This window comes from Acomys minous, assembly GCF_964271855.1.
Source record: "Acomys minous genome assembly, chromosome: 8".
NCBI lineage: Eukaryota > Metazoa > Chordata > Mammalia > Rodentia > Muridae > Acomys > Acomys minous.
The window spans coordinates 1,617,993-1,643,796 of NC_140489.1; the positions used below are offsets into that span (position 1 = coordinate 1,617,993).

The 25,804-nt window shown below is 47.9% G+C and overlaps 1 protein-coding gene and 1 pseudogene across 5 annotated transcripts in view; one reads left to right on the forward strand and one right to left on the reverse strand.

Moving 5' to 3' along the window:
• Positions 1-1,920: 1,920 nt before the first annotated feature.
• Positions 1,921-2,993, reverse strand: LOC311603373 (prohibitin 1-like; annotated as a pseudogene). The gene is made up of 2 exons: positions 2,906-2,993; positions 1,921-2,695 (listed from the first exon to the last, which is right to left on the reverse strand). The product of its transcript is annotated as a prohibitin 1-like (transcript).
• Positions 2,994-3,997: 1,004 nt separating this feature from the next.
• Positions 3,998-25,804, forward strand: part of DNAH11 (dynein axonemal heavy chain 11) — a 296,286-nt gene continuing 274,479 nt past the window's right edge. For 3 of the 4 annotated variants that reach the window (XM_084791554.1, XM_084791555.1, XM_084791557.1), the window contains exons 1-7: positions 3,998-4,354; positions 6,321-6,464; positions 11,222-11,418; positions 12,636-12,825; positions 13,930-14,029; positions 16,706-16,917; positions 25,038-25,271. In XM_084791554.1, coding sequence (XP_084647680.1) covers positions 4,055-4,354; positions 6,321-6,464; positions 11,222-11,418; positions 12,636-12,825; positions 13,930-14,029; positions 16,706-16,917; positions 25,038-25,271 — 1,377 coding nt within the window. In that variant the 5' untranslated portion in view covers positions 3,998-4,054. Of the gene's footprint in view, positions 4,355-6,320; positions 6,465-11,221; positions 11,419-12,635; positions 12,826-13,929; positions 14,030-16,705; positions 16,918-25,037; positions 25,272-25,804 lie in introns of those variants that run through there. The other variant, XM_084791556.1, reaches the window with a different exon arrangement.

Consider the following 25,804-nt stretch of genomic DNA (forward strand, 5'->3'; position numbering starts at 1 on the left):
TCCACACCCAGGCTCAGGAAACACTGTGTAAGACGGGGGCTGAGAGAACGTTAGGAGCGGTAGGGAGGGAAGGAGTGCTGTAAAACACTGTCTGGACAGGACATGGCTGTCGTACACTCCTGGCTACCTGCGCAAGCCTAGGCCACAACAGCCATCATCCACAGGGGAGGAACGTATGACGCTCCATCCTCCCTGAGCACCCACAGGCAGCTAATGGTTTCTGGAGGGGGAGCGAGTCATGTTTTTTAGTGGACAATCTCTGCTAAGTTGTCCTTGCTGGATCAAATAACCTTTCACTCGTGCCCAAGCAAACAACCCTAATTAAGGGTGGTGGGTCACAGCAAAATTTCATATATATATATGAAAATTGGAGGGAGCTCATTGGGAAGACAGGAGGTCCAATGGGAGTGCGAAAAGGGCTAAGAGATTGGTTCACGGGTACCAGAAGGCTAGTTGAGAGTGTTCTCCTCATGACAATGACAGAAGCACAAGAGACAGGCTTCCCCATGCAAACCTGTCTGGAGCCTGCCTTACGTCTGCTCACATCCCATAACTGAAGCAACTCCCACGACCAAAACGACTTTCCGTGAATATTAATGTGAACTCTTCTCAAGGGAAGGCCAGCGAGGACGTGTGTGCTGAGGTGAAGAAACTGAGGCACCCAGAGTGTAAATGACTTGCTTGGTGGCACCTCTATCGCCTGACAGAAGTAGAAGGCAAACCGGGCTGGACTAGCCTCAGCGCAGCCAGCCAGCGTAGGTCTAGCTTAGCCCAGTGCTGTGAGGGCAGAAGCTTAGTGCGCGTGCGCACTGTACTCAGCACAAGGCAAGGAATGGCACCCAGTAGGTGTTTTAAAAAGGTCTTTTTGAGCAACCGGTGGACTCAGAGTGGTCCCTGGTTGGTACTTTTGAGTCATACTTGGTACACTTTTGGAAACAAGCATGCCTTTCTAAGCAATGGTCTAGGGAAATGCACTTCTTAACATCTCTGGCCAACAGGAGACACAAACTCTGTGAAGTTGTGTTTTTATTTGTAGATATATGGATATAAATTCTTTCTGAAAAAGAAACTATTCTGTTGGAGAAAAACCCAGTGACAAGTTAAAATTGCATTGGTCTCAATGAATACTGTATCTAGACTGGCGTCTAGCTTCTCTCCAAACGCACTGTCCCTGCTCCGGTCACCCCACTAGTGAGGCGACTTCTTGCTACATAGTCACTTGTTACATTGTTATATTTAAGTACTTGAAAATTACTTTTTTTTTTTTGGTTTTTGGAGACAGGGTCTCTCTGTGTAGCCTTGACTGTCCTGGACTCACTTTGTAGACCAGGCTGGCCTCGAACTCACAGCGATCCGCCTGCCTCTGCCTCCCGAGTGCTGGGATTAAAGGCGTGCGCCACCACGCCTTTAACATTAGCACTTTTGTTCAACAATGTTCTCCCCACCCCCTCCATGGAAAGTAGTTTATTGACTTACAATTTAATTTGCTTTTTGTTTTAATAAATACATTTATTGCTCAAGTGAACATGTGTGTATGATGTGTGTGGCAGGCACATGTCACAGGTCAGAGGGGACAATGTTGTAGAGTTCTTCTCACCTTATTGAAGCAGCTTCTGGTCTGGGTATTCCAGGCTGGCATGTTTGTGAGCTTCCGGTCGACTCCTGTCTCAGCCTCCCGTCTCATCTTAGAAGTGCTGGGCTGAAGACACACACTGCTTGTACTGGGCTTTTATGTGAGTTCTAGGGATACAGTTAGGGTAGTCAGGCCCCCAAGGCTAGTGTTCCGGCCCAGAAACCAGCTCCTCAGTTTTCTTTTTCATTTTATAGTAGACATCATGGGTGATTTTTACACTCATTTCCTTCAGTTTAAGCCAATCATGAAATTTCACAGTGATTTCTGGTGTGGGCCAGAAGGAAGGCATCATTTGGAGTGATGGAGGCTGTGGCCTGGTTGGCCTGAGAAGGGAGGACTCACTGGGGATGCTGGGGGAGCACCGACCACTGCGCTGGCAGGCAGGTGATGTTCTGGTAGCAGCGAGGAGAGCTGGTACACAATGTCCTCCTCTCACAGCTCAATCAGGCCATCACCGGCTGTGGCCAGTGAGTAGGCGATCAGCTCAGCTGCCTTGGAGCTGCTCAGCCTTTTCCACCACAAAGCTGGCCCTCTCTGCTCCCTGCTGAGCAACCTGTTCGGCTTCCACTGCTTGTGTGAACTCCTTCCCGAAGGTCAGATGTGTCTGGAACACCCACTCCACCCAGGATGAGCTCAAATGTCTCCGCTCTCTCTGGGAGGTCATCACTCACCTGCCTGGAGACCAGGTCTCACTGGGTAATCAATTCTCCAGCATCGAAGCCACCACTGACTTGAGGATCTCCGTGGTGAGAGATGGAAGCGCCCTCTCATCATAGTCCTCGCCGATGCTGGTGAAGATACGCGAGGAAGCTGGCTGGCCAACGGCCGGAAGAGCATGCGAGGTGTGATGTTGACGTTTGGCAAATCTTTGCTACCAGTGAAGACCGGTACACTTCGTGGTTGAGAGCAGCAGTCAAACATAATCGGTTTCTGTAACCAAGGGATGAGAAAGTGAGTCTCCTACCACAGTGTCCCATACTCCACGGACTCAGTCAGAGACAACAGCTCTGTACCCAGGATCCACATTGTATAAGGCAGAGTTCACCATGCTTCCTGCAACTGCTAAAGTGGACTCACTTTGGCAGCCGTAATTGCTTCTGTTGCCTGCCTTTCACTCTCACCTCCACATGACTTCCCCAGCCTCTCACACTGCACATCTCCTCAATTTAATTGAACTGTTATTTACAAAAGGTCTCCTTGGAACCAGAATTAGGACTATGCAAACTTGGAATATAAGGTCGAGTGGATATAAACTCACTGTTAGTCTCCTACACTTAGCATCTGGACACTCCCAAAAGACCACAAGGCAGACTTGATTGATAATGGCGGTGACATCTTTAGGAACGTTTTCCAGAAACATATTTAAATCCAAGAATCTGATAATATAACCAGAAAAGCCTATAGATGCCCTTGAGAGGCAATATCCCCAAAGGAAGACTGTAAGAGTGTTCGAGTCTTACTATAAACGTACACGGATGGATCATCAAGGGCAATACTCCTTCAGCACCTTGTGTGGGAAAGACGGTGGTTAAAATGTTTATTTTCTAATGAATAACGATACAGAAAGTCAATGGGTAAAACCTGTTTAGTTCAAAGACCCTGCCCCCTCAAAATTCTGACTACTTTATTAATGACGCTATCAGCGAATGACAGATAATGATTTCTTGGCACTTGGGGTGGAAGCCAGGGTGTGCTCCGCCAGGCCAGCGTTCCTCCTCTGAGATAGAACTCTTCTTCCCCTCAACTCTAGAGCGCTTTCAGGACATTTGGCCTTTAAAAAAAGTGCTTTGCGATCTATTTTGGGGTCTGAAGATGGGAATCAGGATTTGTGATGCTTAGATCTTGGACTTTGACAACTAGGACAATTAAGTAGAGATATTCGTTTTATTTTATTTTATTTTATTTTATTTTATTTTATTTTATACTGGGATAATGTTCTCAAAGGAATTTAAAGCTGGCAACGAGGTTCCAGCATTTCTTGGTACTTAACTACTTTGGGGGCATATTTCGCCCATAGTTAAACATTGAGCACTTAGCCCCGGCTTTCTAGGGATTAGATGATCTAGCCAGGGTGGCGAATTTAGCAGGAATATCTGTTCAAGAAGGTACTGATGAATCGAGAGCCGCTAACTAGTCCTGGAGCATTTCTGGGAGCCCCAAGATGCACAGGAAGCGAAAGTAGAGAAATCGGATAGTTCCCTGGCATGATTTCCCAGGCTCTGCCTGCGGCTTGCAGGGTGGCCCAGGACACTCGCTCCTCCTTCACTCCGGGCCTGGGGCGGGGCCGCCGTCTCCCTGGTAACGGGACGCGCTGCGGTCCCGGCCACCTTGGCTCCAAAGCTTCTTGCTGTGCGCGGAGAAGCAGCGGGCGCCTGCTCTGGGATCGCAGAGGACGGTGGGCGCCTCTGTGGTACACGGGAGATGGCAGCCCAGGAAGAAAGGACTGTGCTGCGTCTCAGCCCCTCGGATCTGGAAGACGAGGAGGAGGAGGACGAAGAGGTGGCGGCCGCACGGAGAGCGCAGCGCTTTGCCCTGGACCCGCGGGTGCGCTTCGTGGGAGGCCGGCTGCGCCAGGCGTTGGCGCTCGGGGAGGAGGCGTGGAGCCAGTACCTGGAGAGCGAGGACCACCGGCGAGCCCTCGGGGACTTTCTGGAGAGCACAGGTCCAGCCAGCCTGGTGTTTAGTGTCGCGGCCGCGGGGCAGCTCTCGGCTTCCCCCGAGGTAAGGCGGGACTTGAGAGGGACCTCGGCTGCAGAGGCTTTAAGGAGACTTGGACTATACAGAAGTCCACGTCCCCGAGTGCACCAGCTCTACAGAAGAGGCTGTAGGCTAGTTTCCTGGAAGGGATGCATGCCCGTGGAGTTAGTTATATAAAACGATGTAAGAAAACTATTTGTGGTCATATGGTGGGGGAGGAGGTCCCCTTCTGTCAGAGGTCTAGGGGAGGGGATTAGGGTGAAAGAGGGAAGAATGAAATAAATGAAGGGATAACAAACAGGATGTAACCTGAAAATAATAATAATAAAAAAAAACCCTCAAAAAAGAAAGAAAGAAAGAAAGTAAGAAAGAAAACTAAAGCAGCCTGTGATGCCTAGGCATTTGGTGACAGGAGAACTTTCTGGGCCAAATAACTTCTGTTTCGATCCCCTGTGGGAACTCCACAGTCGAATCCTTTTAAACAATGATAGCAAAGTATTTGGCAAAGCCCTTAAGGCTTAAATATTTTATCGCAGTATTTGCCAACTACATTTTATCCCGGGAAGAAATAATTGGGCTCTCTCTCTCTCTCTCTCTCTCTCTCTCTCTCTCTCTCTCTCTCTCTCTCTCTCTCTCGCTCTCTCTCTCTCTCTCAAAAAAAAAAAAAAAGCGATGCTTCCTGGCTACTTGAGAGGTAGAGAGGCAGCATCTCTGTGAGATTTCTGTTCGACATAGCAGGACATCCGGGGCTACATGATGAGACCTTGTTAAAACCACAAATAAGTAAATAAATAAATAAATCCCCAAACAAACAAAAATATAAACCCAAAACAACACAACCAAACAAAACTAGCTGGTGTCATTTAAAACACGGAATAAACATTTTTGTTGTGTAAGTTAAATTATTAATAATTTCAAGGAGCATTATCTTAATAGTTAAGTTATAAATTATTTTTTAGAAGACATATTCTTCTAAAAATACTTATTTGATTTTTATGTGTATGCATGTTTGCCTGCATGTGTGTCTGTGCACCATGTGTGTGCTTGGTGCCCATGGAGGTCGGAAGAGGGATGTGGGCTTCCCTGGAGCTGGAGTTACTGATGGTTGTGGTTACCACCTTGTGGGTGCTGGGAAATCAACATCTTAACAGTTGAGCCCTTGAGCCTCAATGTTGCTTTCCAAAGGAGTAACTCCACACCTGTTTGTACCAGAGTTGTGCTCTGGAGAGTACATAAAACTGCTTTCCTCTGGTTTCTTTTCCTTTCTGAATTTGGAGCCCTTACCTGATGTGTTACCTTCAGCACGCTGGGCCTGGGGTTCATGTGGTCATTAGAAGAGGTGTGAAGCAGGCTCTCAGGAAGGTTGCATTACGGTTTTGCGAGGTTGGATGTCTTTGTTTTGCTATTCCTGTAGCTATAACTTGGATGTCTTTGTTTTGCTATTCCTGTAGCTATAACTTAAAAAAAAAAAAGCTTTGTCATACAAGTCAAGAAACCTTAAGCTCTCAAAACACAGTAGCTAAATAGAGTAGTGTTTACCAACAGTGGCTCAACAGTTACAGGAATGTTAAACTATCTTGGCTAAACACTTTGGTTCTTTACCTCTTGGACAGAAATACAAATTAACCCCTTTTGTCTTGTCACTGCCTCAGTTTGGCTTATTTCCAATCAAGAGACATATTATCAGAGAACCTCACTGGGATTGAAACATTCTTTTGTTAATGAGGTTCCTACTGTGTATGCTGATCTGGCGTAATGGACACGTCTTTGAAAGTGATATTTTTTAAAAGAAAGAAAGAAAGAAAGAAAGAAAGAAAGAGTATGTCATCTTTACAGGACATGGAAGAGCAACAGAGAAACCTCTTTTGTAAACGTGGCCAGGTGCCAGAGTTTTACCTCTTTCTGTCCGAAGCCTGTCTGCAAGTGGGGTGCAGCAAGCCCTGCTTGTTAACAACGTGAACTTGAGCTAATTATTTTGCTCTTGTTCCAGATTCCAAGAGATGTGAAGCACAAGCTGGTTTATCTCGCCAAGAAGATGACTGAAAACGTGGGAGAAAATGGCTTCTCCCAAGCGGTTTTCTTTGGAGAGCTGCCGTCATCGCTGCTCACACATCTAACTGTGTTCCTAGAGGAGGTACTGGCTGATCTGTCTTTAATATCTGAGTTAACTGTGTACAGCTTTTAGCTTAAACAGAAAGGGGCAAATTGTAGAGGAATTTAAATTCAGGACATGGCTGCTCTGGCAAGAGATCACACCCAAAGACCTTCTAGGTCTGTGGGGTCTGGCTGGAATACAGACATGCCTTTAATCCAGGAGACAGAGGCAAGCAGATCTGAGTTCAAGGCCAGCCTGGTATAGAGCAACTTTAACATAAAAAAAAAAAAGCTTAGGTCCAGGCGTGGTGGTACACACTTTTAATTCCAGACAGTGAAGATAAAGGTAAAGTTTGTTTGTAGAAGGAAGTGCCTGTGATTGAAGGTGATGTCTAATTGAGTGTCAGGAAAAAAATAAAGTGATGAATCAGAAAGATTTGATAGAATACAGAGAGGAAAGGGAAGCTACCTAAGGGGCAAAGCAGAGGAGAGATGGGGGGAAGGGGGAGAGGGAGAGAGAGAGAGAGAGAGATGAGGGGAGGCAGGGGAGGGGAGGGGAAGGAGAAGGAGAAGGAGAGAGGGAGAGAGGGAGGAGAGGGAGAGGTTAAAGGCAGATTGAGCCAGAGAATGAGGACGAAGGTGAGCTTATTCAGCAGGAAGTCTCAGAGGCTGAAGACGTTCTAGGCCTGGGTAAGATTGTGCAGAGGCTAGCCCCTTCCAGGACTAGGCCGAGGTTAGCACGCAGAGCCAGCAAGCCTCTGACACAACAACTGAAGCAGGCGAATAGACGTTCCTTTCACGTCTAGACACCTGGCACTAGCTGAGCAGAGCCTGGCTATTTAAAAAGAAGAGCGTGTAGAAAAGCCAGCCGTGTCTCTGGCCAGGTGAAGGAGCCATCACTTTTAGCTTGCTTTGTCTGCTCAGCCACTATCACTAATTCCGACTGGCTGTTACTTGTCAGGCCATTCCTCCCTTCGTCTCTCTCTCTCTCTCTCTCCCCCCCCCCCACCCTTCCTTACTCCTTTCAAAACACTGGAAGCACTTACCTGCCAACTTGAACAGACTAGGTTCTGTCAGTTAGCTGCAGGTTTAAGGCATTATTATATCCAGGGTTGAAAGGAGCTTACACTTTGGGAAACTGATGCCACCCATTTTCTAAATTCCTGATAGAAAGTAGTAGATAAGTGGGGTTTCACTCAGGTCAGAGAGCGGAAAACCCCCTTTTCCCTGCGCTGTAGGTTGGCTCTGGTGGGCTTGTTAAAGGCTTCAACTTCAGCTTTGACAAAAGGTGAGGCCTCTTGGGTGGAATGAAGTCACTGAGGGCTGGCCACTGAGGGGCTGTGGGTACCACGCCCCCCTCCTACACATCCCCACCCTCAGCCCCTTGCCCCCCCCCCCCCCAGTTCCTGCCCGTTCTCTCTGAGATGAGTGTCTTTCACCACTATTGGCTCTTGTGGATGAGGCCTGAGACAGACAGGACCAACATCCCAAGGACAGAACTCCAAAACAGGAGTCAAAGGAAGCCTTTCTTCCTCCTCTATCTTAGGGATCTTGTCACAGTAACAAACAAACAAACAGAAAAAAACAAAACAAAACAAAAAACACAGACCAACCCACTCCGTGAAACGATCAGTGGCACTTTAACATGGCTGCCCGCTACTTTGATGCCTTGTCAGTGCATACTCAGTTGGCCTGGGCCTGCGTGGTTTCTCACACAAAGCTGTTTGCTCACAGACATTTGGGATGAGCGCATTAAGATGCCCAGGCTCCGTAGGATGAGACAGGTAACTCTCAGGCTTTGCTGGGTCTTAGACTCACCTGGTGCGGGGAGGGTGTGGGGAACTTTGAAACCAACCCCTCTTACTGGTTACTTCAGAACTCCTGCCCTCTGAGAGAGGCTGGAGTGGTTCGAGGTTTCCAGGCGGCTTCCTGTGAGCAGCAACATTGGGAACCGGGAGCTAAGCATTTGTATACAAGGTCAGTTCCTGGGTCTGGTTTTTCAGTTGGACCCCAGTAATCAGTGCGCTCCTGCTGAGGCCGTGTTTAAGCTGTTACTGGCTGTGCTCGCCATGGCAAACACCTCTACCTCTCCTCCTCAACCCACAGTGTCTCTCTTGCTGTCTTCCTGGAGGGAGGCCCTTTCTTGCTGTCTTCAGGCTACCCCTGGGTCCCATGCTCTGCTGAGGGGCCCCCTGCCCGTTTTAGCTGGTTGTGTGTGGGGAGTCTCTATGCTTGGTACTTGGCGCAGTTTTTGGCATGAAGCAGGCACTCAATACGCTTTTACTACAATGAGTCTTCTGTAAGACTCAGCAGAGTTTGAAACAACAGTGGTTGGGTTTCCCTGCCTTTTGAAGGGGGTTGGCAGGGCCATGTGGAACACGGTGAGTTCTTACTCTGTGAGCTGCGACTTGCAAAATGCAGTGGGAAAACTTGGAAACGCTTCCAATATTTCTCTGAATTGGTCCTGTACCAGAATTCCCGTAACCTTTACGATATATTTTGAATGAAAATGTGTATATCCATAGGAGGCATAAGCCATCCCACGATTCGAGGTTAATTTTTTATTAAAACATATTAATTATAATGAACTGGGTTTTATTGGGACGTTTTCTATATGCTGTGATCAAGCTCACTATTTATTACCCCCCCCCCCCATGCTTCTCAGATAATCCCCTTTCTGCTTTCCTGCCTTTATGTTTTTGTTTCATTTGAGTTTAATGTTGGGCAGAAAAACAAAAAAACAAAAAAAGCAAGGACACCACGCCTGTGGCATAAGTGACATAGGTGTGTTGGACAAACCTCCCCAGGATTGGCTGAGGGCACGCATGCAGCTTGCATGTGACTGGCTGCTGGACGGCAGCTCTCAGCGGCGTGCAAGGGGGACTCAGACCCCTCCAGCCAGCTTCTCTGTGTTCGAGCCACACGCCTTCCTTCCTCAGATCTCCACCAGCGATGCAGTTAGCTTTCCGGGCTAACGTTGAACCTCTGACCTTCCAGAGCCTCTCCCTTTTGCCCTTCCTTGTAGTTAATCCTCATATGAGGAGGTGAGTAATTTGGAGTGTGTGCTTTTGTTAGTTTTGTGTCAGCTGACACAAGTTAGAATTATCTGAAAAGAAGGAATTTCAGTTAGAAAAATGACTCCATAAGATCCATCTGAATGTAAGGCATTCTCTTAATTGATGGTTGATGAGGGAGGGCTGAGGCCATGGTGGGTGGTGCCAGCCCTGGGCTGGCGGTCCTGGGTTCTATGAGAAAGCAGGCCGAGCAGGCTGTGAGAAGCAAGCCAGTAGGCAGCATCCCTCCATGGCCTCTGCATCAGCTCCTGCCTCCAGGTCCCTGCCCTGCTTGAGTTCCTGTCCTGACTTCCTCCGTCCCGGCTTGCTTAGGTCCTTAGGTCGGTACAGCAGTGGTGACCTTGACTTAGATAGCGCTTGGTGACTCAGGTGGAGCTGCTGTAGAAAAACACAGTAGACTGAGTTTCCTGTACAAACCAGAGGTTCATTCTTACAGCCCTGAGGGTTGGGAGTCTGAGATCAGACTGCTGGCAAGTTTGAATTTGCCTATAGGGCTCATTTTCTGGCTGTAAGTGTACCCACATGTACCCATATGACGAAAGGAGCAAATGAGCTCCCCCTCCTTTTTTTCTTTGTTTTTTTGTTTGTTTGTTTGTTTGTTTTGAGACAGGTTTCTCTGTGTAGCCCTGGGTGGCCTCAAACTCACACAGATCCTCCTGCCTCTGCCTCCCTGAGTGCCAGCACATCGATCCAATTTCCTAGGTGGGTTGGCCACCTGACACTGGCAATGCCTCCTAATGCCATGGGTTTAAAGGCTAGGATTCCAACACAGCATTGGGAGAAAACGTGAGTATACAGATTATGGTACCTGCTTTACTTTGGCCCTTTGAAGACACAGGCCAAATGACATTCCTGGCAAGGGGGCTTTCTAATACCCTGTCGCTTTCAGTGCTGGTGTGTACCCTGTTTTTATACTCGTCAGAATGGGCTTCTAGTTGTGGGAGTTATTGTGTGGAAGGGCACAGTTTCTAGGCCCTTCCTCCACGCCCCAAGGCCATTGAGCACAGAGACTGTAAATAGACACAGTGAAGCTGGACGTCCAGCGGGCGCTGTGACCATGAGGAGGAACCGCTTTCTTCCCTCCCACTTCTCTGCCACATCCGCTGCTCGCTGCCCATGAGTTCTGGGGATTTAAGCTCTGGCTCCCGCACTCCCACAGCAAGCGGTTCATCCTGTGGAGCCGAAACCCCCGGCCAGCAGCAAATATTTACATGTCTTCACACAGCTGGCTTTGCTGATGCTCCTCATGCTGTGAAAGAGGAGTTCTAGAAGGGTCCCTGTGGTTGAGTGAATCTCTCTGTGCTTACCCAAACTTTGATGCACTGGGCAGCCAGGCAGCCTGAGCTCTCTACCGGGCTCCATGTGACTCAGAGAGGTCATTTCTGTCAGCACATCAGCCCACATGGCTCATCTTGCATTAAGAAACTTCACTCAATTGTGAGTTCACGTATGTGCTGAGGTATTCGAGTTATTGAAATAAACGGAAAATGCTGGATGAGTGGACACATGAGAGGCAAGCTTTGACAGAAGCCTAGAGCTCGGTGTTTCAGTGTCAATGGACAGCTGGCTTGGTCCGCTCCTTGTAGTTTTGGTACCATCAAGGTTATTTATGGAATTGAGCAGTTTTTGTTGACAAGAAAATGTTATACAGCAACAACAAAAATGTCACAGGTACTCCACTGTCTGCTAATCAACTGCGTCAAAAATGTCGCTCTTTCTCTAGATATTAGTCCCGATTCTGTCCAATAAGAACAATCATAAATCCTGGTCGTGTTTTATTTCACAAGATATGGAACATCACATAGAAGTCATGAAAAATAAGATGCATATTTTTAGGGGCAAAATGTCAAGAAGGACTCACCTACCAATTCCTACGATTGCAGAGACTATTGACCTAGATCAACATTACTCAGTGACCAGGTGAGTGACGTGTGTTAACATGGAGGTCTAGCATCCCCACAGAGCACCACGTCTCTCAAACCATTAGCAAAATAGCTACTTTAAACATTTAGCTTTAAAATTTATTGTATATCCTGTAAGGTATATATTTTTTGAAACAGGGTCTTGTGCAGCCCAGGTTGGTCTCAAACTTACTTACATGGCTATGGGTGACCTTTGACTTGTGGTCCTCCTGCCTTCACGTCCACGTGCTGGGATCTGGCATCAACACCACAACTGGGTTTTGTGCATTCTGGGCCAGCGCTCTACCACCTGAGGTGCACCCTCGTCCCTCAAGAATACTGTCTAAGGAAAACTAGCAATTATTCATAATCTCAGAAATATTCCTCTAGGAAAAATGGGGTTTAAAATTATGGTAATTTTCTGTTAATTTTATTATTACTATTTTATATTAATTATGCGTGTTTGTGTACTTGTATTTGGGTATAGGACCTGAAGTCACACATGGTTATAAACCATCTGACGTGTGTGCTAGGAACCAAACTCTGGTCTTCTAGAAGAGCAGCAAGCATTTTCAGCTGCTGAGAGGTCTCCCCAGCTTTCATTTATCAGTTCTTTTTTAAATACAGTAATTTTATCCTTTGAGAATTCCACCCAATGTATTTTTAGCATAACCATTTCTATTATTCCCACTAGTTCTCCTTTCTCTTCCTGGTCCTCTCCCAACTTCTGGTCCTGGATGATTCTCCTCCTCTTCCTCCTCCTCCTCCTCCTCCTCTTCCTCCTCTTCCTCCTCCTCCTCCTCCTCTTCTTCTTCCTCCTCCTCCTCTTCCTCTTCTTCCTCTTCCTCCTCCTCTTCCTCTTCTTCCTTTTCTTCTTCTTCCTCTTCCTTCTCCTTCTCCTCCTCTTCTTCTTCTCTTCTCTTCCTCCTCCTCCTCCTTCTGCTGCTGCTTCTGCTTCTTCTCCTAGTAACCCACTGAGTCCAGTTTATGCTACCAATGTATACTCATGGGTGTGGGGCCACCCATGGGAGCATGGTCAGCCTCCAGGAGCCACAACTGTAAAAGCCGTCTCTGCCTTCCTAGAAGCTGTCAACTGGCAACAGCACCTCATGTAGGGCGAGGGAGATCCTGTGAGCTCCTCCCCGCTCCACACTAGAGAGCTAACTGGTATGACCTTGTACAGGGCTTGGATAAAGTCACTGTTGGATGCTTTTATTAATCATATAATGTTTATAGGCTACAATCAGATGAGAGGAGAATACTCCATGCCATTGAATCTGTAGTCATTAAATGGTCTCATCAGATCCAAGAAGTTATAGAAAAAGATTCAGCGCAGCCCCTGTTGAGCGGCCTCCACCCAACGCCTGAGACAGAGCTGGACTTCTGGGCTATGCGGCTTGATAACCTGAAATGCATATACCATCAAGTGAGTAGAGGATGCTGGGGCTGTTTTTAAATCAAATTATCTGGCTATTGTGAGAGTCTAACAGTCTTATACAACTGAGGAGTCTGCACTTTTCTCAACTAAGCATTGCTGCCCACAGGAAGTGCATTCTAAGTCACTGAGGGTGGAGACTCGTTGCCTTGTGAGGATATTCTGGTAGCATCTGAGATCACTGGGAGAGTGGTCCCATGGGAGAAGGCTGGAGACGGCATCTTAGAGCTTGCAGTCCCTCATCCAAGGACGTCATGGCAGGAGCTGGTGCGCAGGTCATAGAGGGCTGCTGCTTACTGACTTGCTCTCTGTGGCTTGCACAGTCTGCTTTTTTATAGCACCCAGCACCATTAGCCCCACCTACAGTGAGCTGAGCCCTCCCACGTCAGTCACTGAGTGAGGAAAGGCATTGCAGACTTTGCAGATGGGCAAATCCTACTTGCCTTTGTCTCCATTGAGAGCCCCTCTTCCTGGGCGACTCTAGACTGTGCCATAACTAGCCAGCACAATCATCACTACGGTCAGCTTGACTAGGAGAGGAGCGGGCTGTTGCTTGACCATGAAGAACTAACTTTGGTCTCTCTGTTAGGTGCTTCCTGTTGACTGACTGACAAAAATATTCTGAAAACTATGGTGTTCGTTCATGTATCTCTTGATTGGAGATTTTCTGAAACAGATCCTTAATAGCTTATATGTATACTATGTAAACTCACTTTTTGGAAACACTAAATGCAAAATAAAATACAGACCTTTGAAAACACATATTTTAAACTTACTTTTCACCTGGAAACTAATATGCCCTTGAATCTCAAATACAGCTCATAGCCACAGTAAGGTGGCTCAGCAGGGAAAGGCACTTGGTTGCAAGCCTGACGTCCTCAGTTTGATCCCAGTGCCCACACGGTAAAAGGAGAAAAGTGACACCAGCAAGCTGACCTCTGACCTCCACACATGCCTATATATACATATCCAAACATAAAAGAAAATAAATGTAATTAAAATGTTGTGCATATTGTGTGAGTGGTTTCATTAGAGAGTAGATTTATTTAGTAATATGACCTGTGTATTTATTCAAGCATTTTCCCCCCACTTTAGCTTCAGGATCCTGTTGTCCTCAAGATGGTTAAGATACTGAGAACAAGGCAGAGCAGCTATTTTCCTGCTCTGAAGGGCATCTTCACCACTGTAGAGAATGGTAAGACACCCCCCACTCCCCTACCACCACCCCCATTGCCACCCCTGCCCCACCCTGCCCCGCCCCGCCCCGACAAGCCCTCCTCCCTGGGCCTGGCACCAGCACGGCCTATTTTTACTTAAACGCATTTGCCTCGGCTCCCTTGACGTCTGCTCGCCACTCGTGGTGTGCACATGAGCAAGAGCACGGTTTCTCCTGAGGGCAGCTTTGTCTCTGGCCCTCAACTTTGCTTCTCAGAGGTCACAAACCCTCTTCGGTGCATCTGCCATCTGGTGGCCCAGCCACAGCTGCAGGTGAAGCTTAGCTGGGGGGGGGGGGGGGCAGCCACAGCTGCAGGGGAAACTTAGCTGGGTGGGGGCAGCCACAGCTGCAGGTGAAACTTAGCTGGGTGGGGAGAGCGGTGGGGGGGGGGCAGCCACAGCTGCAGGTGAAGCTTAGCTGGGGGGGGGGGAGCCATAGCTGCAGGTGAAGCTTAGCTGGGGGGGGGGGGAGCCACAGCTGCAGGTGAAACTTAGCTGGGGGGGCAGCCACAGCTGCAGGTGAAGCTTAGCTGGGGGGGGGGCAGCCACAGCTGCAGGTGAAGCTTAGCTGGGGGGGGGCAGTCACAGCTGCAGGGGAAGCTTAGCTGGGGGGGGGCAGCCACAGCTGCAGGGGAAGCTTAGCTGGGGGGGGGGAGCCATAGCTGCAGGTGAAGCTTAGCTGGGGGGGGGCAGCCACAGCTGCAGGTGAAGCTTAGCTGGGGGGGCAGCCACAGCTGCAGGTGAAGCTTAGCTGGGGGGTGTACATGAGAGGGCACACCTTTAGGAGAGGTTTCAGCCTGCACCTGGGCTGTGAGTGAGCTAGGGATTCACCGTGGCCTTGCTTTCTGATTCCTTGACTGATATGCACCATGCATGTTTTGGTGAAGATTAGGCCCATAGAGCAGAGAAACTGTGAGAAGGTATGCAGCTAACATTCTCTCCTGGCGCTTGTCCTCAGGGCTCTCCTGTAGGCCTTGCAAAGATGACAGCATCCTCCACTTCCCTGACTTGGCTTGTCCGTGTTTAAGGAAGTGAGGTGGTACGGCACTGACCGGAGTGTCCTGCTATTAGCAAATAACTGTTTTGCGTTTTGCTTGTTTCCAACATTAGACCACTTTTATTCCCCTGTGTGCCATGTGGAAGTAACTGAAATCCACACTGAAATGTCTGTTTTTACATTTGCTCCAAGCATTGTGTTTAGAAAGATGGGGAGGTCTGGTTAAGAGTAGCTCCCTAGATCTGAACGCCAGCTCTGTCTCAGTTTATTAACCACCTGGAGGTTGCTGGGTTTCTGGTTTCCCAGCGGCCAGAGTGTCCTCTCCACACCTCCCTGGTGGACTTCCTGGGAGACATATGGCAGTGTGTCTCACTCGTGTCATGATTTAGGTTAGGTGCTGCCCACCGCCCCCACTCCAACTGTGATGAACAGGGGTGTCTCTCCCCGAGAGCCGCTGCATGGAGGAGGCTTTGTGTACATCTGCATGAAGCACTGGGCGCCTTGCATTTTTGCCCTCAGTAAATGAAAGCAGACGATATTTTGTTCTGTTGATATAAGATAAATGCTTCGTGTGGACGTAGGGATGAGTCCTAGGGGTCTGCAGAACGTAGTGAGCGCACGACCTGGGTTCAGAGAAAAGCACTTTTCAGTGGCTCGAACCCGCGGTCATCTAGAGGTGGAAGAGTCATGTCAAAGGCATCTTTCAGACTGAAGCCAGCAGGCATGCTTAGCACATGTGAAGGGCGCTTAACTGGGGTGCGGTTATGTAACTTCTAACATCGACAAGTGCACACGATCTCAGCACAATGTGGAAGAGAAAATGGCTGGTGATCCCCCTCTCGAGGCTTTATTACTAGGTGGAGGGCTGAGTTGGTCATTTGCCAAGTTCATCAGTGGGGGTGAGTGACAAAGGTCAGCGGGATTTTATTATTTGTCTTTGACGTGACCCCTTGGAGATAAGGTCAAAAGGCCAAGCTTAGCTTTGTTCCTCACCTTTAAATGCAACCCACAACCTGTTTTTGGGTTAGAAGACAGTTTCTGGATCAAAGTCAGGCATCTCTCCTTAACTCTTACATGCTTAGCATGGTTTCTATTCCAATAAAAGTTTCTATTAAAATTAGACTTCATATAGTGTGGGTCTAGTGACATTTAGATCAGCCATGGCACTGTGTCATCACACCTCCTCCTTGGTGCCAAACCTTTCTCGTCACCATGCCTCATAACTTTAGCCAGACCTCAGTAGATAAGGTTTCCTATTTGTTGCATCAGTTACCCATAGGAAACTGGGGTAAGATGGTGCGCTGTGCCTGGCTGAGCATCCTAGGGAAGCTTGTCATCCTCTGTGAGGTGACGACTGCGTACAATACAGCAGATGCTTTATTCCCCTAAGGTCTTTAAACTCGGAGGTTTCCTCCCCCCTGGGTCTTCAGTCACAATTACTTATGGTCTGTGAGTAACTAGACCAGAACTCTCCAGGGAGGTTGAGTTACAAACGGGCGGTCTGAGCCCTCCAGACTGCTCACGTGTAGGCTGCAGGAAACAGCATATAAGTGTTGGGTGGCAGCTGTCCTGGGCTTGTAAAGTGTTTTTAATTTAAAAAACAAACAAACAGACAAACAAAACCCACTGTGTGACGTGAATGGCACTTCCCTTTTTCAGCTCTTCTTGAAGCCCGAGATGTGGAACTTCACCTAAGACCTCTGAGGAGGCACATCCAAGGCCTCCAGGAGGCGGAATTCCCACAGACCCAAATACTGGTTGCCCCGTTGTTTCACACCATCTGTCTCATCTGGAGCCATTCCAAGTTTTATAACACCCCTGCTCGGGTTATAGTTTTACTGCGAGAGTTTTGTAACCTCTTCATTGGCCAGGTATGGAGTGTGGACAGGTAAGGCAATGACACCCATGGGCCAGGTGTAGACCTTATGACAGACAAAGCCAAGTGACAACCAGAACACCATTTTCCTTCCGCTTCCAGACACAGATTGTGTAGTAACAAACTGGCCAGGTAACTTTGCATCTTAGGTAGCACTCAGGCAGTGCTCAAAATAACTCAGGGCCAAAGAACACGCTGTTTCTGGGTTTTGTTTATTTAAGCAAGCAGATTTAAGAGGCCAAGAGGTTAAGCAAATGTAATGTAGCTTCCGGCAAAGGCCTCACAGTCACGCTCTGTACTTTGTAGTTTCCCTTAGTTTCAGGAGAGTTGGCTTCTGGGAGGGAGACACTTGGAAAGTAAAGTAAGAAAATTGCTCAAAACCAATTATCCTTGAAAAAAAAAACAGTAATAGGGTTATATGGGAGGATTCTGATTCACTGTTTTTAAGTTTGTTTACGCTTCTGTACTCTTTGCTCAGTTTGAGAACTGTCTCTTTTTTTAATGACTGGACTGCCCCTCCCCCTCCCCAACTCTACACCTCCTCAATCTTTCTTTGTGTGTGTGTGTGTGTGTGCATTCATTCTTGTATCCACTAATGATGCGGAGAGCTGTCAGATGGAAACACCACCCAACAAGAGCTGAGAGATGCTTGGACACCGTGTGGCCCAGTGGTCTTCCTTAGTTGTCTGGAGCTGCCAGAGCTAAAATGCCTCAGGGTAACGGACGGCCATTTCTACGGCTCCGCAGTAGAGGGGAGGTCTTTGTTTTGTAGACAGTTTGTCCTCCTCACACAGCCACAGTCCTGTTGTATTAAAAGCCTGGTGCCTGGAAAACAAACAAGTCAGGAAAAACAGTGTCAATAGGCCAGGCTGGCCTTGGACTGGCTCTGTAGGTGAGGGTGGTCTTTTTGTTTCGTTGTTTGCTTGCTTGTTTTGGTTTTTGGTTTTTTTGTTTTGTTTTGTTTTTGTTTTTGAGAGACAGGGTTTCTCTGTATAGCCTTGGCTGTCCTGGACTCACTTTGTAGATCAGGCTGGCCTCGAACTCACAGCAGTCCACCTGCCTCTGCCTCCTGAGTGCTGGGATAAACTATTGATCCTCTTGCTTTGCACTCCTGAGTGATGACATGACCTTATTTACAGGCTAAAAGCCCCTAGGTGCACGTAGAATCTTCCAGGGTCGGCACAAGACTCTACAGACGTGTGGGCTTCAGAGCTTCCAGACCATTGGTTCTCAGCCTTTCTGACGACGCGACCCTTTAACGCAGTTCCACGTGTTGTGGTGACCCCCACCCCCCAAGACATAAAATCATTTTGTTGCTACTTTGTCTTCACTAACTTAGCTACTGTTATGAATCACGAATGTTAGTATCTGATACACAGGCTACCTGATATGCCACCCACAGGTTGAGAACTGCTGTTCTAAAGACCGTCACTGAGCTGTTAACTTTTCTGTGGGGAGCTGTGCTTCTGGTGCAGCAATGTGTGGGAGGGTTTCACTCACAGGAAGTTAGACACCTCTCGGGCCTCAGTTCCTCCCAGTTATGGTATCAGGAGGGGCAGAAGAGATAGTGGTATTTAAGGGAATATCGAGCGAAAGGCAAATCCTGTATTCTCACCACACGACTGACTGGCAGGCTGGCCGTGGCTATTGATGGAGCGTAGAAGCAGTGTCTCCTCTGGCTTTATTCTGTTTCTGTCCTTTGAGTGACAAACTCTGTCTTGCTCTGTGTGTAAGCAGGTCCTTGCTGTCGGTGCTTGCGTCTCCATGTGAGACAGAAGCGGCTTTCTGCAGGTCTACCTAGAACAATTCCTCCCTAATCCCTTTTGAAGACCCGTCTCAGTTTGAAAACCAACAAAACCATCTCACCACAAAGCTCTGTTGTCTGTGGCTTATGAGATAGTCTTGGTTACCTGTAAGGCCGCCACGCTGTGATCTTGGATCCCGGTCTGTGTCCACAGCCAGAGCTGCCAAGCACTCAAGGAAATACCCGTTGCCTCGATTTCCCCTTAGTTCTGACCTCTGCCCAAAGGTTCTGTCGACCTGGTACCTGTGATTCTCCAAGTAGCAGATCTTTAACGTTGTAGTAAGCCTGCCCCAACATGTCACCAGTAAGCCAGCTCGGTGCTGGATTCTCTAAAGACCCAATCCCCACCTTTCCCCGATGTTTGTTATTTTATATGTTTAGCAAATACCAGATACACTGTAATTTGTCAAGCTCTTTTAAAAAGTGTGTGCATTTTGCAATGTGCACGCTTGTTGTGTGTGGGTACACACGTGAGTGTACATGCCCATGTGTGTGATACCTGGAGCCTTCCTCAATCACTCGCCGTCATATCCTTTGAGACAGGACCCCTCACTAGACCTGGTGGCCACTGATCACTAGGTGGGATAGTCAGGAACTCTGGCGATACATCTCTCTGCCCACTCTCACCCTGGGCTATGGTTGTTTGCCTGCAATCTCTGAGGGTGCAGTGGAGTTTTGGGGGGGGCGGGTTAGGGTTGGGTCTTTGTGCTTCTGTGACCAGTGTTTCCTTAAGCACCGTCCCAGCCTCAGGAACTTACTTTCTTTTTATTTTACTTTCTTATTTTTTTAATATTTATTTTTATTTCACATGCGCTGGTGTTTTGACTGCATGTATGCATGCTATGAGGGTGTTCATCAGATCACCAAGGACTGGAGTTACAAACAGCTGTGATCTGCCGTGTGGGTGCTGGGAACTGAACTTGGGTCCTCTGGAAGAGCAGCCGGTGTTCTGAATAACTGAGCTATCTCTCCAGAGCCCCCTTTGTTTGTTTGCTTGTTTCTTTCTTTCTTTCTTTGTTTCTTTCTTTCTTTTTTGATATGGAGACTTGCTACGTACAAGCTGGTGTGGGACACTCTAGGTAGCCTCGGATAGCCTTGAGTGCTGGGATCACAGAGTATACAGCACCATGCAGGACTTTTTTTTTATTTAAACATGAGGTCCAGTTGTGTACCCCTGGCTAGCCTGCAACTCATAGAGATCCACCCACCTCCATCTCTTGGGGGCTGGGATTAAAGGCATCCACTGTGATACCCAGATATAAGATTTTTTTAAAAAGCATTTCATTTTGTTTATTTGTGTATGTGTGTGTGTGTGTGTGTGTGTGTGTGTGTGTGTGTGTGTGTGTGTGTTTCTGGGGGGGGAGGGTGGCCATGCCACCATGCCCATGTGGAGGTGAGAAGGTCATCAGGCTTAGCAGCAGGTGCCGGCCCTGCACAGTACTTTTTAATAAAAAAAAAAAGTCCAGTGCTGATACTTAAGTTGTACAGACTTCATATCACTCCCAGCCTCCAGCCTACACTGAAAAGGCAAAGACATCGCCACATGTCTTTGCCATCCCCAGTGGCACAGTTGGTTGCTGGACCCTCAGGTCGCCTGGTAGGTGGGTCAGGAGCTGTCCAGACGGTGGCGGTGTCCACTGCTTGCTGTTCCCGTCTGCTGAACTCACTCCCTATCAGTTGGTCCCACCTTAGTAGCAACTATGTTTGCTTTTTACCTGCTCTACAGTGACCATTAACATCATTATTTATGCCATGAGCAATGTCACCTGCTTGCCAGCACGGTAACACACACATGCTTTGGCAATGGGGTCTTCCCTTGATGCTTTGCCTCGTCTCTCTGTTAACCTGACACTACTGTGCTGTCACTAGTGCTCATCCGGATTCGCCACCCTATCTCGTCCTTGGTGCGGTTTCTCTCCTGCAGAGTCTAAGGAAGGCTACGCTTGACTGAGGGGAGTGTCGATACTAAAAAGTGTGAGTTCACAGAAGCATGCCAAAAGAATACAGAGAGATCAGCTAGGAGACAGAAGCAAGCTAGCATATTGATTGATTGGTCAATTGACAATCAATTGGCTCATGGATAATGATCTTATCAGCAGTTTGTCCATCGGTATCTGGGGGATGGAACTCATGTCATTGGACTTGGCAGAAAGTGTGCTTACCTGCTGAGCCATCTCTGTATAGTGATTTTTAGTTTAAAAACAAAACAAACAAACAACAACAACAAAAACTCAAACAGCATAGATACTAATGTTGTAGGTCATACCATGGCTACCTAAACTCTGTATAAAAGCGATCTAGTGTTTGGGTGTAATCTATGTAATCCAATGTGACTTAAATGATCTCAAAATGGCTTGCAATGCTCTGTAGTGCAATGCAATTGAGAGGTGAATATTTGTCTAATATATTGTTCTGAGAATGGTGATAAGAGCACCTATATGCTCAGATGGGGTGGGTTTTTTAAAAAATGCTTTTAATCCATAGTTTTGAATAAGGAACCTATAGATGTGCAAGGATTCTGATGTGGGGGTAGGTGCTGGCAAGGCTCCCCCAAGTCACACTCCTCAGCTTGTAGATGAAATAATTGACCCCGTGAGGCAGCGTAGGTGATGACACAAAAGTCATCAGTGGCTCCCAGCTCGATCATGACCACCTGTACTGACTTCTGCCACCTTCCTTCCCTGACAGTCTCTGCTGCGCAGTGCGAGGAGGCAGACCAGGTGTTGCTGTCTGGGATGTAAAGTACCAGTGACCTGTCTTGGGGGTGGAGGGGGAGTGGGGGGGGCAGGACGGGTGTTGCTGCACACATGGGAAGTTAGTTGGCTGTGATGGAATCAGCTCCATGAGAGCCAGCCGTGAACTGTCACGTCATACGTAGGTATTTAGGTGACAGGAGGCTGCTGCAACAGGAAGGAAACTCAGTTATCACCATACACTTTCAGCGCCTCAAACTGTCACAGAACATTGTGTGTGTGTGTGTGTGTGTGTGTGTGTGTGTAGTACCTCAGTCCCCACTGAGGCATGGGCCAGCTTTCTAAGCAGATATAAGATGGCATGCACTTTATTATTTTTTTTTTATTACTACGTACATGAATAGGTTTTATTTTGACCACTTCTCATTGTACCCTTCCAACTTTGCCCAGATCCCTCTTTCCACATCCCACATCTCCCCACACCTTCCTGGTATATATGTGTACATATGTGATTCATATGTGTGTATACATGCGATATATGAGTTACTGGATCCCGTTAGACTTTCACAGTACGCATGTACAGGTATAGAGGACTGTCGATTGTTGTACGGACAACCAACCGGTAGCCCCGCCTCTCATAAAGCTGACTTTCTTCTCTCCCTGCCTGCTGCCATCCCCTGCCTGCCGCCGTCCCCTGCCTCTGCATGCCTAGGAGTGGGGCCTTGTCAGCCTCCCCACTCACACTGCAGTGCTGACTAGATTGACCACGTTCAGGTGTGTAACTCCTGCAGCTGTTGAGAGTTTGTGAGCGCAGCTGCATCTTGTGCCCAGATGACACTGTTTCCAGCTGTCCTGAACTTTAAAATCTGCCCCCTCTTTTGTGATGGCTCCATGAGCTTGTGGGGAGAATATGTGTATATGTGTATAATGTCCCATTTGGGGGCGAGCACGCACAGCCACCTATTCTCTGCACTTTTGTTGTTTATGGTTTTCCGTGTTAAATTCTGTCTGCCATGGAAAGAAGCCTCTCTGATAAGGAGTGAGCACTGCACCAGTCTGTGGGCTATGGGCAGTGTTTAGAATGCTGTTTTGTTGTTGTTGTTGTTTTGTTTTGGGTTTTTTGGGTTTTTTTTGTTGTTTTGTTTTGTTTTTGTTTTTGTTTTTTTGTTTTTTTGAGACAGGGTTTCTCTGTGTAGCGACTGTCCTGGACTCACTTTGTAGACCAGGCTGGCCTCGAACTCACAGCAATTCACCAGCCTCTGCCTCCCAAGTGCTGGGATTACAGACATGCGCCACCACGCCCGGCTAGAATGCTGTTAGATGCTATGTACGTTTAACAGAATATTAGCTCCTCCTCCAATGTCTGTGGCCTCTCAAGTCACAAGTTCGTGGTCATGTGTTCAGTACCAGGCACGAGTTCCCTCCAGCTAAACAGGCCTTAAATCTGCTCAGACAGCTGATGGTCGTCACCCCGAAGACATCTGGGTCGCTGTTGCTCTGATGGGCTTGTTTTGCTGAGTAAGGTCCTTCCTGTAGCTCACGGTGCTCCCAGCTGAGTATGAGTTTTTCCTCCCAGCAGCCTGCCTACTTACTGCCTAGTGGCTCTAGGAAAGCCAGTCACGAGGCCTCCAGCTCACTACCAGCTTGGTTTTTCCAAGCCTGTGACCAAAGTGTGTGCTGTCTTCAGCATCAGGGGTCTCACCACCAACTTCTGGTGGGCAACCAAAGGCAATAGCTTTATTTACTGTTTTGTTTTGTTTGTTTTAATCCCTTGGCCAGCAGCTTCCGGGGAGCCCCCACCCCCATACTCAGGACTGGGCTCTCTGTTTCATAGTCTATGGTTTCTGAGAATAGCATTATTCCCCCTTGCGGGGTAGTTGCAATCGAACTCTATTTTAAAAAGCTTATGGCAATAGTCACAGTCTACAGGGCTTTAGAAATCCTTAACGCTGTTCGCCTTTCCTCGTACCTACCTCTGTTTTGCTGTCCTCGCCTCTCCTTACTCTTCCACTCCTCCTTACCCCCTTCCGTGTTCTACCCCTGTAAGCCTTTTCTATTGCCTCCCACCACTGGTCCCCTTCCACAGTCCTGGAGTTTATCTTAAATCTGTTCACTCTAATCTACTGTCAGTCTTGAGAGTGAGGTGTGTTCCTCACAGACAACAAAAGGAGGATTCTGTTCCTTAATCCATTCAGTTCCCTTGTCTTTTGGTTGGGGGTGGGGGTAGCACCGCCATGGATGCTTAAAGTAATTATGGAGAACTGTGCTGACTGACAGAAGAAGCCATTTGTTGCCTTTATGTTCTTGTTAGTCCTGCTTTGTATAATCCTGTCCCCACCCCCTCCACCTCCCCCATCTCCTCCCCCCCACTGTTCCCCGCCCCCACAAAGCCCCTCATCTGTGCTAATTCTTTCTTCAGTGCCAAGTAGCACTCCTGGTGTGTCTGTAGGGCTGGTTTGGCGTGTAAGACCGAGATCGAGATCACCCAGTGTACTACCGAAATCACCCAGATGGCGAGACCCCCCCCAAAATGACCACCAGGACTCCATAGGCAACATACACAGGGTTCTCCTGTATTACGGGCTCAGAGCTGGGGTGACAGTCCTCCCTAACGCTGCAGGTTAGAAGAGTGACCCCGAGCTTCAAGGGCAATGGGCTTATAGAGGGAAGTGGGAGTTGTGGGTCACAGGAATGTTGGCCTTTAGGCAGGTTGTGTAGGAAAGAGGCTGGATCTTCAGGGAAGTTGTTTTATCTCAGAGGATCATTGGGAGTTAATTGTATCTAATCGCTCCAGTGGAGTTTCTGGAGACGGCTGGCAGGTCTGGTTTATGGCAGTGTGTGGTCATTCCCAGAAATGCCGGAAGAAGTGAAGTCGCCTGGAGGACAAGTTCTCACAGAGCATTCGCAGACCACGGCATTAGTTGCAGAATACAGAATATGGCGCTCATTTTGCCCTTACAGGCGGACACAATTTCTTTCCACATGTCTGAATGATGGAGGTTCTGTTTGTGTTCTCTCAGACTTAGGAGTTTATTTCTGTCCTTTTGATGTTCCTTCCGGGTGTTGGTCCGTTTCCTCTTTTACACTCCGCAGACTCGCTGGTCTCATCTATTGCTTTTGTCCATCTCTCTCCCGTCTCCATTTTTAACGAACAAGCTCTTGTGTCAGAGCTCAGCTTGGTCACATGCCCTGTGCTGCCGTGTGTGTTTCCCAGCAGGGACAGACCGCACACAGCCAAGTCTTTACACCTTCACAGGTGACCTCACGACCACACCGGCAGAGTGACCTGTGTTCTGCTGGCTTGTGTACTTCCTCGTGTGAGACTCTGGTTGTCCAGAATGTTGCCTGGTGGGAATATCTGTGCTAAGCCCTTACTCTCATTCATGTCTGCATTGGAATAGTTAACCTGGGAGCACTAGGCTCTCCTGCACTTTAGTCCCACGAGAAAGGATGTCACCAATGCCCAAGTGTCTAAATTTCTAGAGTCTGTGCTTTTTAACCTCAACAGCATTGTTGGCTCAGTTCTAGAAACCGTCACTTAAAATGTTTAACTCAAGCAGGTGATTGCAATTTTTAAAAATGTATTTTTGATGGTGGTTCCTCTTGGTTAAATCCCAGGCCAGGGCATACCTGTCGCCTGAAGAGCTTCTGAGGGGAGAGATTGAAGATGCACTGGAAAAGGTGAAAGCGGCCATCGGCATCTTAAAGACCTTCCAGAATTCTTTTTTCAAATATCAGAAGGGATTGACACGCTATCTCACAGGGAATGCGGAGCGGAGACCCTGGGATTTCCAGCCTCACCTGGTGTTTGGCAGATTTAACAAATTTCTTGACCGGCTGGTAAAAATAGAGGTATTCGTTTGTTATCTTTTTCTAGTCGAATGTGGGTGAAGTCACGTGACTTGTGTGATGCGGAAGGTCTATAAGGGAAGAAAGGAGGATTGCTTTCTTTCTTTCTTTTTTAATCCCTTTCCTTTCTCCTTTTCTCTCTCTTTTCTTTTTCATGGTACTGGAGACCACACTTGGATTTGCATATACCTGGCAAGCCCTCTACACTGACATACACCTCCGGCCTTTGTTTTTTTGTTTTTTGTTTTTTGTTTTTGTTTTGTTTTTTGAGACAGGGCCCCACTATGTGGCTCAGGCTAGTCTTGAACTCTTTTTTTTTTTTTTTTTAAGATTTACTTATTATGTATACAGTATGCATTAGATCACGTTATAGATGGTTGTGAGCCACCCTGTGGTTGCTGGGAATTGAACTCAGGACCTCTGGAAGAGCAGCCAGTGCTCTTAGCCACTGAGCCATCTCTCCAGCCCCCTAGTCTACAGCTCTGTCCTTCTGCCTCGACCTCCAAGGTCCTGGAATGACAGTGTACCACCACATC